This window comes from Brugia malayi (assembly GCF_000002995.4).
Source record: "Brugia malayi strain FR3 genome assembly, contig: Bm_v4_Chr3_scaffold_001, whole genome shotgun sequence".
NCBI lineage: Eukaryota > Metazoa > Nematoda > Chromadorea > Rhabditida > Onchocercidae > Brugia > Brugia malayi.
Window position 1 is genome coordinate 6,645,852 of NW_025062477.1, and position 14,866 is coordinate 6,660,717.

General features: G+C 29.6%; 1 protein-coding gene across 1 annotated transcript; it reads right to left on the reverse strand.

Moving 5' to 3' along the window:
* Positions 1-766: 766 nt before the first annotated feature.
* Bma-unc-122 (Uncharacterized protein) lies at positions 767-5,528 on the reverse strand (the record flags this gene model as incomplete). The annotated part of the gene is made up of 12 exons (XM_043080205.1): positions 767-941; positions 1,199-1,344; positions 1,686-1,826; positions 2,211-2,394; positions 2,790-2,988; positions 3,267-3,359; positions 3,622-3,817; positions 4,070-4,191; positions 4,446-4,526; positions 4,721-4,844; positions 4,962-5,123; positions 5,427-5,528. 12 exons carry the CDS (start codon positions 5,526-5,528, stop codon positions 767-769), a joined length of 1,725 nt encoding a protein of 574 aa, XP_042936139.1.
* Positions 5,529-14,866: the final 9,338 nt, after the last annotated feature.

Here is a 14,866-nt window from a genome sequence, read left to right on the forward strand (position 1 = left end):
TTGGAAGAAATGTATCATATATCGAATTATTCATTTCCAAATTAATTATTCACGAAATACTTAACCATTTTGTTCGTTATTTCCATTTGGAATAACATTCTTCATTGAAACAGTTAAGGTCGATATTGGATCCAAATAAAGAATAAATATGAATCATTAACTTTTACCTTTAAACTTTTAGATATAACTATTAATCAAAATCTTTTTTTTTTTTGCAAAATGCAAATTGTAGTACGCTTGTTTCATAACACTTTTTTTAAGACTTTCAAATTTCAATAAAGAATAAGAAAGGCAATATCACTTCATTAAAACAGTGAAGCAGTTTATGATTTGCTTATTACAAAAAATTTTGAGTGTCATTATTAGCTGATTAGATAAAGGCGGCTGATTGTAATTAAAGATCATTTCAAAAGATTAAAATAGAATCACTTTTCATCTAATTTATCAAATTGTTCTAAAATATAATTATTCATCAGCTAATCTGTCAAATTTATCCTAAAATATAATCACTTCTCAGTAATTTATCAATTAAAAATCTAATACCGAACAAGGTTCATACCATCGACTTCATACTAGAAACCTACACAATAAAGAAATATCTGTTACATCCTAGTTCATTATCTTTAGTTCATTTCCTATTCTCAGTCTCCTAGCACGATAATCACTAATACTACTTCCATACATTCGGCGATAATTTTGGCTTAAAATTAAATAAGAGAAATTCGTACATTATGAGTCATTGTCTTATATAATGTACAAAGAATAATTAATCAGAATCTGAAAATGTGAACTGATCGGTTTGACCTTCTACACGGACATTTACACTCAATAATCGTTTCGAATCAAAGAAATATAAGCGTCCATCTACTGGATTGTAATGTAACATGGTCATGCCACCGTATGGATTATACCATTTCACATTTACATCTATTGTTTCATTCCTGAAAAGACTTTCCTTTGAAATTGGCACCTTAGTATTCTTATTTTACAAAAATCAAAGTTACGGTAGAACATTCTATCTCCATCTTACCTGAAAAATAAACCTCTTAAGAGAAATAATTCATCATTTCTGCACTTAATTGGTAGTTGATTTTTCGTTATAAATAGCTTATCAAGTTAATCGATAAGTTAAAACAAAATGCGCCAATGTTTCTTTCTTCATTCGTTTTCGTAAAAGTAGAAGTGCAAATTGACTTACCTAAATAAATCATAAGCAAAGTTAACAACAGTGTCCCGATCTGTAACACTTTTTAATCCATACAATATTCCACACATAATAAATGTCTCAGCTACACTTGTTGCATTCAATTCATAAATATCCCATGTTTGAACTACATGCATATCCTGTAATTGTAATCTTAATGAAATCTGAATTAAGTATCAACTGTAATATATCTGAAAAAAGAAAACAGCAACGGATAATTTGAACGTTGTCGAAAAACGTAAGTGTGATTTTCTTTTTTGTGTAGCAATAAATTAATGGCAAAAAAAGCTCAACGTAAATATTATAAATTGTTTATAATCCATAATCTTAAGAAATAAAAAAATTAAACACTAGGCTATTATTGGTTATTAAATTAAATGAATTATGTATAAAGAGAACAAAAATAAGGTTTAAGAGAAATATCTATGGGCTGAAAAGTGGCCATAGCAAATAATCTAGAAATTTAATGAGATATACTTACTGGCTCAATTTTACTGACAGTAATATGTTGCATGCCAGATCGTACATAAGCTGCCCAAAGTCCATTCTCATCAGCAGAATAATCAACATAATTATGAGGACGGTTATACAGCCATATGTCACGTTCCGTTTCGTTGCAGTCCTTCAATTTAATGCCATAAATAAATAAATAATAATATCAGCATAAATAATTGCTGTTCAATAGTTGGTGAATGATAAAAATGAAGTCCGGAAAATCCAGAAAAATCTTGGCAAAAACAAATGATTCAGTTTGAAGGAAGAAATGAATAGAAACTATCAACTGATTAATGTTATCAAATACATTATACTTGATGTCGTTTTTTTTTATCAAGCAAGTTGATTTTAATGAGTTAAGAATATTTCTGCAAATCTATTTGGACATTTAATCAATATTTGGAGACAAATTTTAAGAAAAGGAAGCATTCGCTCATATTTTTTATAAATACTAAAAATTAACACAAACACCGAATTAATATAATTTGCTAGTTTGAGAAAAGTTTACCACCTCAAATGTATGATCTGGCTTTCTCGAACAATCTAGATATGACATATCACCCAGATCCATTTGTGCTTCATCAGTTGATTCTAAGTCATATTTCACTAACATGCTTGAGCTATGTCGATGATAATAATAAGAACCATTATAGATAATATTGCCTGTACCAGATGCCAAATAGTCTATGTAATACCTAAATGTTGAAAATTTTGATGTCAAAATTAAATTAAAAAAAAAAAAAAAAAGAAAAGAAATAAAAGATTGAAACTTTCGAATCCATAAACGAATCCAAATTATGGCGGACTTGAAAATATTACATAGAAAATCGAAATTTATTTCTAATAACAAATTACGATACTGTAGAATCCCTTCATTCGATTTCAGCATACAATTGTTAAGTTAGCAGAATTATATATGAGTTTCCACTAATGAATTGCAGTTATCTAATGATCTGCTTAATGCATCCAAAAGTAAGTACGGTAGGAGAGTCCACAAATTATGATTTACAACAAACAAATGAGTACTAATAAAAGTAATGAATTTTGTTTATGGAATGAATTCAAATAGAATAGAAGTCAACATCGATACTTGATTTTCTGCTTTTTATTCATTAGCTGTCTTTCATTTTCATATTCATAGAGCACCGGTGAAGCATAATCATCAGTTACCCATCGTCGTTCAGCCATTTCTTGATTGTAAGGTAAATTATCGCGCATCCACGAGCCAACAGTACTATACTGTGACTCAGCATGAAGTACAGGAATACCGACAGCATTCAGAAGACAAACTAGAATTTAAAAAATGAAGTTGCTTTAAAAACAAAAAGAAAGATTAATATTTTTGATAATATGAACCCAATATAGAAAGTAGCGTTGAAGGATGTAATCATCAATTGATTTAATGGAGAAAGACATTATTCTCTTTACAAACTTTGCAAAAAAATGACTGTTGTCATGTTTCAGCATTATAGAAAGTAAAATAATATTTCTTGATTTAATCAATTTTAACAAGTTCTTTGTTAAGAAATGATAGTACTTTCGTATCATAAGAAATTGTCTTTTAAACCTCTTTTGTTGTAGCCAAGTGTTGGTGGGCCAATATATGGCTCAATTGTTGTGGAATCTTCAGTGAAATTTCCTCTTATCGTTACATAATTCTCTAAAAGTTTTTTTTTTTTTTTTTTTTTAAATGGACTTATTTTAATTCGCATAACTAATGAATATTTTCTATTCAACAATTCTGGATCACACGATTTTAAGAAGGCTTATGATTGAAATGAAGGACCAGCAAATTAAAAAAAATGATGGAAAAGAAGTGACAATTTTTAATTTTTAATAAAAAGCATTTTAAGTCATTAAAAAAAAAATACCTTGACATTGCAAAATATTTTGATATATTACATTTTGTACATATTATCAACCTGGCAAACTTAACGATAAAGTAGATTCAGATGGCGCTGTTGGTTTCTTCAACATTTTTAATGTAGTTTTCTTCACTGTTGTTAACTTTGACAGAAGGTGTGTCTGTGATAAATCTGTTACTCTTATAGGTGGTAAACTGCTTTTGAATGGATGAAGACGAGTTGTGGTGGGCTTAAAAGGTACCAACTTTGTCACCTGTCAAAATGCTGTCATTTAAATTAATATACTTCAGGCAGCATTTGTTTAATTCATGCTCAATTCATGGTTTCAACTTTCCTAATTGAAGATTTCTAATTGTAACTGCATATTAAGTTCTACTTTTAGTTTTTAATTGCATATTCATTTCAATTTCTCTTCATAGGTTCTTTGGATGACAAGAATTTTTTGTAGTAAAATACATTCTATTAGCTATATGATGCTAGCAGTAAAGAATTTCTCAAAACATACTTCTATTTCTTTAATGACAAATACCGGTACCGGCATGGTTTTTTCTTCAATCTGAATAATGGGTGACCCGGGTACAATGATCTGTTGCAGGTATGGATCCGGAAATGAACAATTACATCGACCTAAAATGTCAGCAGTTAACCTTCATCTAATATCATACTGCCCATCTTTCAGGTAATGAAGACTCATAATTTATTTCTGGAAGTGATTTGAGAAAAAATCGATAGTGTTCGATAATATCTAAAGCATACTTGGCTTTTAAGCAGAAGTTAGTCGATTAGTTAATAGCTTATAGCTATTAAATATAAATTTTTGAAAGTTTCAACGTATTCAAATATTTAATTGCAAGGATTTTTTTAATTTTTGGAATTAAAACCATTAATGCCTGGCTCTCCTTCTTCACCAACATTGCCGATCCGTCCAATTGGACCAGTCTTACCCTGTTGACCACTTTTCCCTGTAAAACGTACAGATGATTAATTTTCTTTGTTGCTTCTTTAAAATTATCAAAAGTCCTTAAACAAAAGATTGGTTACGTACAGTATTTTGATGTTTGATGACTGAATTAATAAGTTTTATTCATAAAAAATAATAGCATCATTTTAACTTTATGAAGTCTTCTCTTAATCAAAAATTTAAAAAGAACGACACCGGGAAGTCCAGTAATGCCTTGTGGTCCTGGTGGACCACGTGGTCCTTGGAAACCCATTAATTTGCGGCCTGTTTCAGCACAATGACGATGAATACGCTTACAAGATGTTTCGAAAACAATCTTCTGAAATTTGAATAATCTAATCTTTTGAATTGAAACTTTAGGTTCTCAGAACTTTAAATTCCGATTTTTATGTGTTTTGAGCATTGGTTTTCAACTTGTAAGAAGAAAATTAATTACAGGAATAATGGTATCCTGTCCAATATGCACAGTCCACTGGTCGTGATTTCCAGCGGATGGTGATAATGACAGTGGCGATTGTTCAGTTATCGGTCGTTTCACTTCCACAGATCGTCGTCGTATCCGAGTATGTGCCACTTTACTTTTGTCGCATTTCAGCGTCTTTAAAAAAATGTGACATTTTCCAACAGTACAATTTTTGTATATTATTATTGGTATTTTAATGCACAATTTTAAAAATTTGCAGAGATGAAATGATAAATCAGCTGATAAACATTATTGCTAGTGAACTAAAGCTGTTTATTTTGATGTTAAAATTAGGAAAATTATTGGTACTATAATTGGGCGTACTAATATTGTAAATAAAAATTCTAATATGTAGTGATAAAGCAAGAAGAAACTTATATGAATAAAATGAAATTGAGAAAAGATGAAGTGATGAAATGGAAGTGAGTGATTACCTACCTGCATACGTATAGTAGTATCGGAGTAAAGTAGTACAAGGAGAAATAAATTTGCAAAATGTACAGTGTAAAGGCATTGAAGTCGTCGATGGGAGACAATCATGTAGCAGGCATGCAGGAGATTCTTCCTCACTTAGTTCAGTTTGATATTCCAGAAAAATGTTGATTGACAGAATGAAATAAGAGAAGATGTCACTCCATATCATCTCATCGAGTATTAAAAATTTATAAACAATTCGTTTATAACAGAAAACGATTTGTTCGTTCCAAATATTTGATGCTTCTATCAAATTTTTGTTTACATTTCAGATCACGGCAACATCAAGAAAAGCTTGAAAATATATCACAATAACATTCTGTGAGGAGCTAAGTTATTATTTACTGAATAAAATTTAATTCGTAAATTTCATAGGTTACTATAATCACTGTAAAATCATAAATGACACACTCATCATTGAAGAATCCATTAGCAGATAACTTCGGGATACTATAAAAGTAGTCATTAATCCTGTACTGGATAAAATGGAGTAAGGTATGTTTAATTTGAAATATTATTCAGTAAGAAATAAAGCAGGAGGAGTTCAGGATTAAAGAAAATGTAATTGAAAGTGTTCGCACTGTTTGCTTATTGCTTATTGCTAATGCATCTTGTAGGATCTAAAATTATTTGACGTATATATACGAACTCATTAAAACGTCTCACAGGACTTTTCCTAATTTTCGTTTTCCCAGATGAGATTTTCTAAGAGTGTCTTCCAGAAATTCTACTTTATCCATTACACATTTATGCACTCCCAAGTACGATTAATCATTTCTTCTTTTCCTTTGCTAAATTTCATCCATTTGCCCGATGTGATCAGTATTTCTGATTATTTTAATTTTAGTTTTCTTTTTAATTTCTCATAAAATTTTCTTAGTTTTCTTCATTGTCACCGTTACTGCTCCACATCTGGTATTGTCATCCGGAAAAGCCGCATTCCGAAATAGAATATCTCCAGAGATTCAGATAATTTACTTCATTGCGACGAAGAAACATAAACAAATGCAAGTGAAATTACGAGAGAAGTACTGAACTTTTCCTCCTGCTATGCCTACTTTTATTAAACCTAAGAATTTGTTTGTTTTGGAAAATAAATTTAAAATAGTTATATTTTTCATTTCTCATTGTCATATAATAGCATTCCTTTATGATGAGAGTTTCAGACTTATTTGGATTTGTTTCAAGTTTTTTTCAAAACAAAACACATTTTCAGCAATTTTTATTTTGATTGAAACAAGAAAACTTCCATTCTTTTAAACATTTGTGATAAATTTGTTCGTAATTTCCTGAAGTCATTGGTGCTAACCTGCAAATGAACGTATAAATTGCTAATTACAAATAGTTTTACCAGAAAAGATAGAGTCATGTTGAAAAGTGTTATTTGTAATTTCTATCTTTTTTACGAGATTTTTATTATCTGATGAAATAATTTTTTTACTTGAAGTAGCTAAGCTTTCGATACTTTATTGCTTTCCATACAGGAAGAAGTTCTAATGCAAAGAGTTAATTTCTAACATAAATTGTTGCTAACAAAACTTGTGTGCTATCTCTTTTTTAAGCCTTTTGATATAAAATAAATTCTTTAAAAAAAACCTAATATTTAAATTTCAAAGCTTCTTCGAAATTAATATTTCATATTAAAATAACACCACTGATTGAGAATTACTTTAGGTGCTTGTCTTTGAAGGAAACATTGTGTCTGTATTATTTTAAGTAGAATTAATTTTTAATTTAAATTAAATTCTTCTTTTCTATCCCAAACATTTGTTTGAGATGAGCATTTCATCGATTTTGAATATATTATTCAGTAAACCCTTCGGAAAGCTTTATGTTTTATTCATGCTGCAATAAATGAAGCAGCAAATTGCTCGATATAATTCAAATTGTTCCGATCCTGTTATAATTCTTTTTTATGGACTTTTTTTTTATTCAGAAATTTCATTTCAACAGTAATAGAAGAAATTAGATAAGTTGTTTATTTGTTTGTTTGTTTGCTTAGCTAGCCATTTGCAATTCTCTCTTTATATTTTGAACTGAAGTTAAAGCTAAAGCCACCGATAAATATTGTCAACATCATCCTTGCACTTATGTGATATAAAATTATTGCATGTAGTTTTCCCTCAACAAAATATGAAGTCATTGCCTACACTTGCAGTGCAGCAATTTTTAACACAGAAGCTTGAAATTTTCAGAAAAAAAAAAAAGACATACTCTCATTCATTCGGGAAATTTTGATAAAGTTAGCAAAGAACTCATCATACTGACTTTTCCACCAAAATAATTATTCCCAATTTAAGTTACTAGTAGTTTATATATCACTTGGCTTATTCCTTTCTTCTTTTACTTAAGTAAAAGCCTTCGAGAACAGTTAGTGTGCAATATTTCTTTTTTTTTAGTTCAAAATTTTGTGCAAATGGTTCTCGCTCCAGAAATCATTTTTTGTTTTCTCTTTGCTTTCTACTCATGCCAACTTTATTGTATTTTATTAAAATTTACTACAGCCATGTACATCACCGCTTTTGCTTGATCGATTAAGCAATTTCAGCATACTTTGAAATTCCTCATTTTATTTATTTCCAGAAGATTTATTTGAGAATCAAATGAACCAAGCGAAGTCTTTTCTAGCAAATGCAACTTCCTTAGTACATCTTTGGCATTCTTGGATTATTGTTGCCCTAGAAAGTATCTGGCTCAGATCATTACACTGACTAATATCCTTAGCTTATTTAAGACATTCTTATTCAGAAAAAGTCTTCTCGACATTTTTTACAATTTATTATAATTTACTTATTTGATGATGTTTATATCTTTCATTTCGATGTGTAGAAAAACGAATAGAAAAAATAGAAAAAGCAACGGTACTGTTAATAGTCATATGCGCTCGCTGTTTAACACTAACACAGTATAACCTGAAATTACTTTATTTTCAAAGTAACTGCATTTACGTTATTAAAGTATCTCGTATATGTAGTAAGTTTGCTATAAAAATAAGTATATACCGAGTTAGGAAGACATTTTCTTTTTTTGAGAAAGAAAAACTAAACCAAAAATTTTGAGACTGAGAATTTTAAAGAGTCCTTCAAAATAGGATCAATTTTTAAGCTTTTAACGGATGTAACACAAATTAAATAAAAGTCCTGCTCTGTTGGGGCGGCAGTCACCATTGGACAATGTCGCTCAGTGTCTCCTCCTCCCAATATCACTAATGGAAAAAAAGAAAAATAGTGCAGAACATCATAAAAAAATTTTTAAAAATCAACATTAAAAAAAAAATTTGTCACATTGTGTGAAGTTCTAAGAAAATGAAATTGTTGAGAAAGTAGATGAGTCAGTTGATTAATGAAAAAGTATAAAATGAACTTTATTGCCCTTTGAACTCGTTCTATATTAATTATTATCATCATTTTGACAGTGATGATAACGACTGATTGTTGATTTCAATTATGGTGTTAATAGTGAATAGTGTAACGATCATAGTGATTAGTGTTTTGTATTGATGTTGATCAAAAAAGAAGAAAAGTGGAAAATTGAGTGATAAGAAGAGATAAAAAAATTTGCATCGCTCGTACTGAACTAATAACATGATTTCTATCCTTTCAAATTATTTGAATTTCAGCGTTTAAATATCAGTTTGCTTCCTATCTTCAATAAATTTATTCGGAAAGATGCATTATTTAATTTGTTGATTGTCCAATTTATTTTGTGTTATGGGCTTATTTTCTTCTAAAATGAGCATTTTTCATTTTAATGTCCTTCTCAAGTTTTTCACTTTATTCCGAATGCAATGTTACATTCAACAAATTTATTGTTTTCAAACCACCATAATGAGTTTAGAATCTAATTTGAGCATAATATAGAAGAAATTTTTTGTTCGTAACTTTGACTTTTCGTTTGCAACTTTAACTTTTATTTGTAAATTTTCGGTTCAAAAATTCTTGTTTCATAGCCTGTTAAGATTACCAACTTTTCCTCCGATTATTTTTGCTTGTAATACTTACAGTAGCAAGACGAGATAACATATAAGATGTACAATTATTCTCACTTAATTTCGTCTGTGATAGGTCGATGAGACTTGTATTAATATCAGGCTTTCTATAGGATATATTTGCAGCCAAGACTAACAAAGGATTATTTTTCAAAATTAAATGCTTCATATGCAATTCTCCATTTCTTGATCTACAATTTTGCTTCTAAAAAATCTATTTTTCTATTTGATAGAGCTCTTCTTAATGAAATGATTTAGAAATTTTTAAATCGCTGAAAAAAAAAAACAAAAAAAAAAAAAAAGCAGAGGAAAAACCTTAATTTTTCTTCACATGTATTATTTAGAATTAACATTCTTTATGAAATGACTATTCCTAAAGTTATCTGGTCGAAGTAATTTCTCCTCTATCGGTCCCAGATATCACCCTGCTTCCATACTATTGAAAATTAAAACAAAACATTGATCCCTTAAATATTCTCATTACATTTTCTAGACTTCCAATTATTACGAATCATTTTTTGTGATCGGTTTAAATGAATCAGGCGATTCGAAAGTATGTAAAAACGAAAAAAATAAATATTTTAACGGGTAAAATGTAATATAAATAACATTTGCTAATTGCTGAAAGTTTTTCTTGTTCTTTTTTCCAAAAGACAGAGAGAGCTTACAAAAGAATAAAAGTCATTCTCATATTCACAAAGCGTTATTTGCATAATCCTTTATATCAAAAAGCACTCCACTCAAAAAAAAAAAAAAAAAAAAAAAAAACTAGAACGGACGCTATATACGATGACATTTTGCTATGTTAGTACTTTTAGATCTGTGCTTCAAATGTAAGTACTTTCACATTTATGCGCCATTATATTTGTGTCATTACCGCCTAACAATGTAGAGTTGTTTTATTTCATTGAACAAAATTTTGATAAATTGGAATATGAGTGATACAATCCCGCTGTAATATAATGTTAAGGAACGACAATATTGACTGATTTTTTAGGAGAGAAATGCTTTTTCCTTTCTCTCTATCTCTCTCTCCCTCTCTCGTATTTTCATATTTTTGTGGACATAGCTGTTGTGATAAATCATTGAAGAGGGTATTTGACATGAGGAATTGAATCATTGCAAGTGAACGGCGATTTATCTTCTATTGTTTATTCAATCTAAGCTTAGTGGGAACTAGGATATTGATTTGCTTTAGAAAAAAAAATTTATTTTTAGTTAAACATACAAAGCTATCATTTACGTATTTACGCGAAAAAGTATAATTGTATAGGGATGGAGAAGTGATATCTTAATTTAATTCATGATGAAATATAAAAGCTTAATATATTTTAGGAATAAGTTTGTATGATTTATTCGAAATCTTACGAAAAAAGTTTCTGGATAATTCTTGTAGTTATTCTGCTCCAAGCGGAGAGAAAAACTATGGCTCAATTATTTAGACATTTGATGAACAAGAGAAAGTAGTTTGCGGTGCCCTTCAATAAATTTCTTCAATTTGTTAAAAGTTTCTGTTATTTCTGGGATTCTGTGATTGGAATTTTAATTTAGAAATGTAATTGAGAAGTGAGCGAAATATAAGGTTAAAAGTGATCAGTCATCTCATGAACTTGTTACCAACTGTTTGTATGCATTCGTTTTGCAGGCTAGCAAGGACATGTGAGATAATCAATTCCACTGAAATCAATCTTGAATGATAAATTAAATTTTCTGTTTAGCAAAGAATTAGAATCAGTGGTAGATTAGAATAATTGTCTAAAATATGTCTACCTTAAATGGTAAATCAGCTAAGTTCATTTGGACTTGCATAAAATGAAATTTTAAAAGAATGAGTTGCTACATCAATATAGTTTTGTATTTTTACTAATTGGTAAATTATTCCCCGTAATGTCGTTTCTTTTTCTTTATTATCTTCATTAATTAAATTACGCTAATGATCATTTGTTAATGAGATAAAAGAATTATTTGGAATAAGTGAAGAAAATGAGTTATAAGCCAAACAAGCTAAAAATTAAGCAACAAATTATGATGCTATCAATGAAACGATAGGCTTAAAAAAACTGACTTCTGATATTGTTGATTTATAGACCGATAAATGACGAAAAACAGTCGCGATGGTTTGACGGTTCTTCTTCTATGATAAAAGTCGCCACGTTGATGCAAGCTGCGACAATAGTGTAATAATTTTTGGACGTATGTCATTTTCGTCTTGAAATCATTTGCTTGGCAGATGTAAGTACCATTAAAACTTCAAAAATACTGAATTTTGAGTTTTAAATTTGCTATCAATTCATTTTGAGAAATCTTTGGAAATTCGCTACTATGAAAGAAGCATTAAGAACCCTATCTGACCATTTTTGTAAATAAATTGGTAAGATTGATAAGCTTTCATACATGTTTTAGAGAATGATTTCATATTAATGGCCTAGAATAATTCAAAAATAGTAATTGCTTTCCAAATTTCCAGCATTGGTAATCATTTTAAATATTTGATGGGTAGTAATATTGGATAAAGGTAAAAGTGGAAAGACAATTCAAGAGACCTATCTTCGGATGAAGTTTTGTGTATGAACCTGAATGCCTCACCTGACAAGTGCACGAGATGGTTGACAGCTGTCAATTTGAGAAATCAAAATTCTACTTTTTGCAGGCCGAACTCTGCTCCTACTTCAACTCCTATCACTATTATTTTTTCTTCTGTTCCTGTACTAGTTCTTGAATTACTACTGCATAAGTATTTTAGTTCAGCAACTTTTCATAAATACACTTCTTGTTATTATTATTCTCATGCTTTGCATCTCTTAATAAAGGTAGGCTAATTAATCACCATTGTCTGCTTCCCAACTAATCCATTAAACTAATTGGATATGCGTCATCTAACATAAGTAGTTTAATTTCAATTCTCAATCTTTAATTAACTTCTGCGCTTACCTTTTCCTCATTATCATCCCCTTTAATATATTTTTGATTTGTGGATTTGTCTATTTCTTCTTTCTCTTTATGAATTCATCAAGTTCGATTAAATCCTAAAATTAGGACAGTAAATATATAACGTTGATAATCATTTAATTATGTCTGTTTGGGCAATTTCAATTTTATTGAGATTATCAATATCAGGTTTAGGATAGCATCGTTGCTCATTTATCTGCATCATATCCGATAATACACATTTAATCACCAACGTCATCTCTTTCCATTTAGGCATGTATCACTAACCCTTTTTTTAGGATGTAATACACTGATTTAATTTGTCTGTGTTGCAAAACAGGAAGACTAGTGTCTCAAATTCAAGAATTAAAGTAATAGTTTAGGCTTTCCAGGTGTCTTGCTCGATCAATATATTCTGTTGCTGCATAGATTATGAAAAAAGTTGACATTTGTCCAGAATAGAAATCACTTCTCCCACTATTCACAAATAGTTCAACTTGTATAAAGAAAATTTGGAATTTAGAATTAATAAGGAGGAACTAAATATATTGCTATTTGAGAATTTTTTGAAATTGAATGTACATAAGGGAACGTAGCTGAGGAATAATGAGGGGTTCCGACTATTATCAATGAAACGGCTTCTCAAGTAACTATTTCTAACACCGCCCTATCATGTTAAAACTTTTTAACATTTGCCGCACTACGAATTCATCGTTCCTTTTACTCATTCTTTTATCAGTTATTTTATTATGGATTAACTAAAATTTGTCAAATTTCACTGATTCAATTGAATGAAATGCTTTTGACAATTGTTCTTTTTTCCAAAAACATGAATTTGAATAAATTAAAAATCCTAAAAAAACCAATAATGAGTGAAAAAAAAAAAAAAAAAAAAAAAAAAACTGGCAATTGCAAAAGCTGACAGACTGAAATTCCATTTTTTTAAAATTTTCCCTCTCTCTATCCTGCGAACCATATATGCGTGTATCAGTTTAGCTACATTTTTTATTACCTCCGTTTATCGAACTACGGTATTCCAAATTGTGTACTATCACTTTATGCGCTAAGTAATTTGAGCGAATGTATAACTATCTAGCATTAACTTATAGATGATGCTTACTGCTTAATCTGTTAAATTGAGAGTTAAAGTTAAGGTAATCAAGCCTACATAATCTACTTACTAATTTCTAATCGACTTAAATTCGTTTGTTTACTGGAAACGATACTTTTATTGTTGTTGAAGCTTTCATATAAATTAGCTCTTACGACAAGTGCGGTGATACTAATGCTTTTTTTTTGACAATCTGCTTCGACAATATATTCCGAAAATAAATTTCAGAGATGATTTTGGAGTTGTCATTTTGAGAAACTTTGAAATCTCGTAATCACTGCTGCAAGATGATGGGTCTATAGATATCGTTTACGGAAGGTTTCCAGAGTTACAAATTCCAAATTATTGAAATTTTTTGTGAGCATGAAAATTGCAATGTTAAATTCATTTTTTCAAAAATTTTCAATTAATGGATAGGAGAGAGATAGGAAAGATAAAGTATGCAAAACCAAGAAAGGAGAGAGCGAGACTTGCCAGAAATTTTTTGAAAAACGATAAAAATGAATTTTATCAATCTACCAAAAAGAAACTTGTTTTGTCTGTCCACCAATTTCATTTATGGATGAGATACACATTCCTACTAGTCTTTAGTACTAGCAATCTCTGATATCAAGTTTTGAAAAGTGAACAATAACAGCTACTTTTGCGGGAATTGTCATCGCCCTTGAAGCTATACTTAAGATAATTCCGATGTTATCTGGTTGCACAATGGAAAGAAGTAATCATTTAAAAGTGTAGACAGTTACTGTTGTGATCTTTTTATGAAAGAACACAGCAAAGAAGAATTTAAATTTATTGATTTAGCCTATTTGAAAATTATCGATAGAATATGCTTAGTTAATCAATTTCTTGACAATCTATGATAGGACGCTATGGAAGAATTACAAGACCCATCATTACATTTTTCTGTTCTCTCTTTTCGCTTCGCTTATCTCTGATCTAATTTTTAAAATGATATTTTTAGACGAAATCAAATATTTTCAAAACTTTTAAAGGGAAGTGAAAAACACTATTTAACTGGACCTTTCATGCGGAAATTAAAATGGAACTTCAAAGGCAACTAATGGGGAACATCCTATTATAAATTTTATATCAGTCTTGATTATCTTCAGAATGATTGAGCTCTTACACTTCTTGAATGGAAATTAAATATTTGCTTTTTTTTTAAATATATGCGTTTTCTTTCAATCACACAATACTTTCAACTTTTTTTTAATGTTACCACTCAGTCTCCAATTTCTTGATTTCTTTTTTTAGATTTCAGTTGAACAATTTAGCAAAAATTCGTTATAGATAATGCGAAATTAAACTTGACATTACTATGCAGAAGATAGGAAGATTTGGTGCAACATACCGGAGAAGTAATTTGCGGAACCC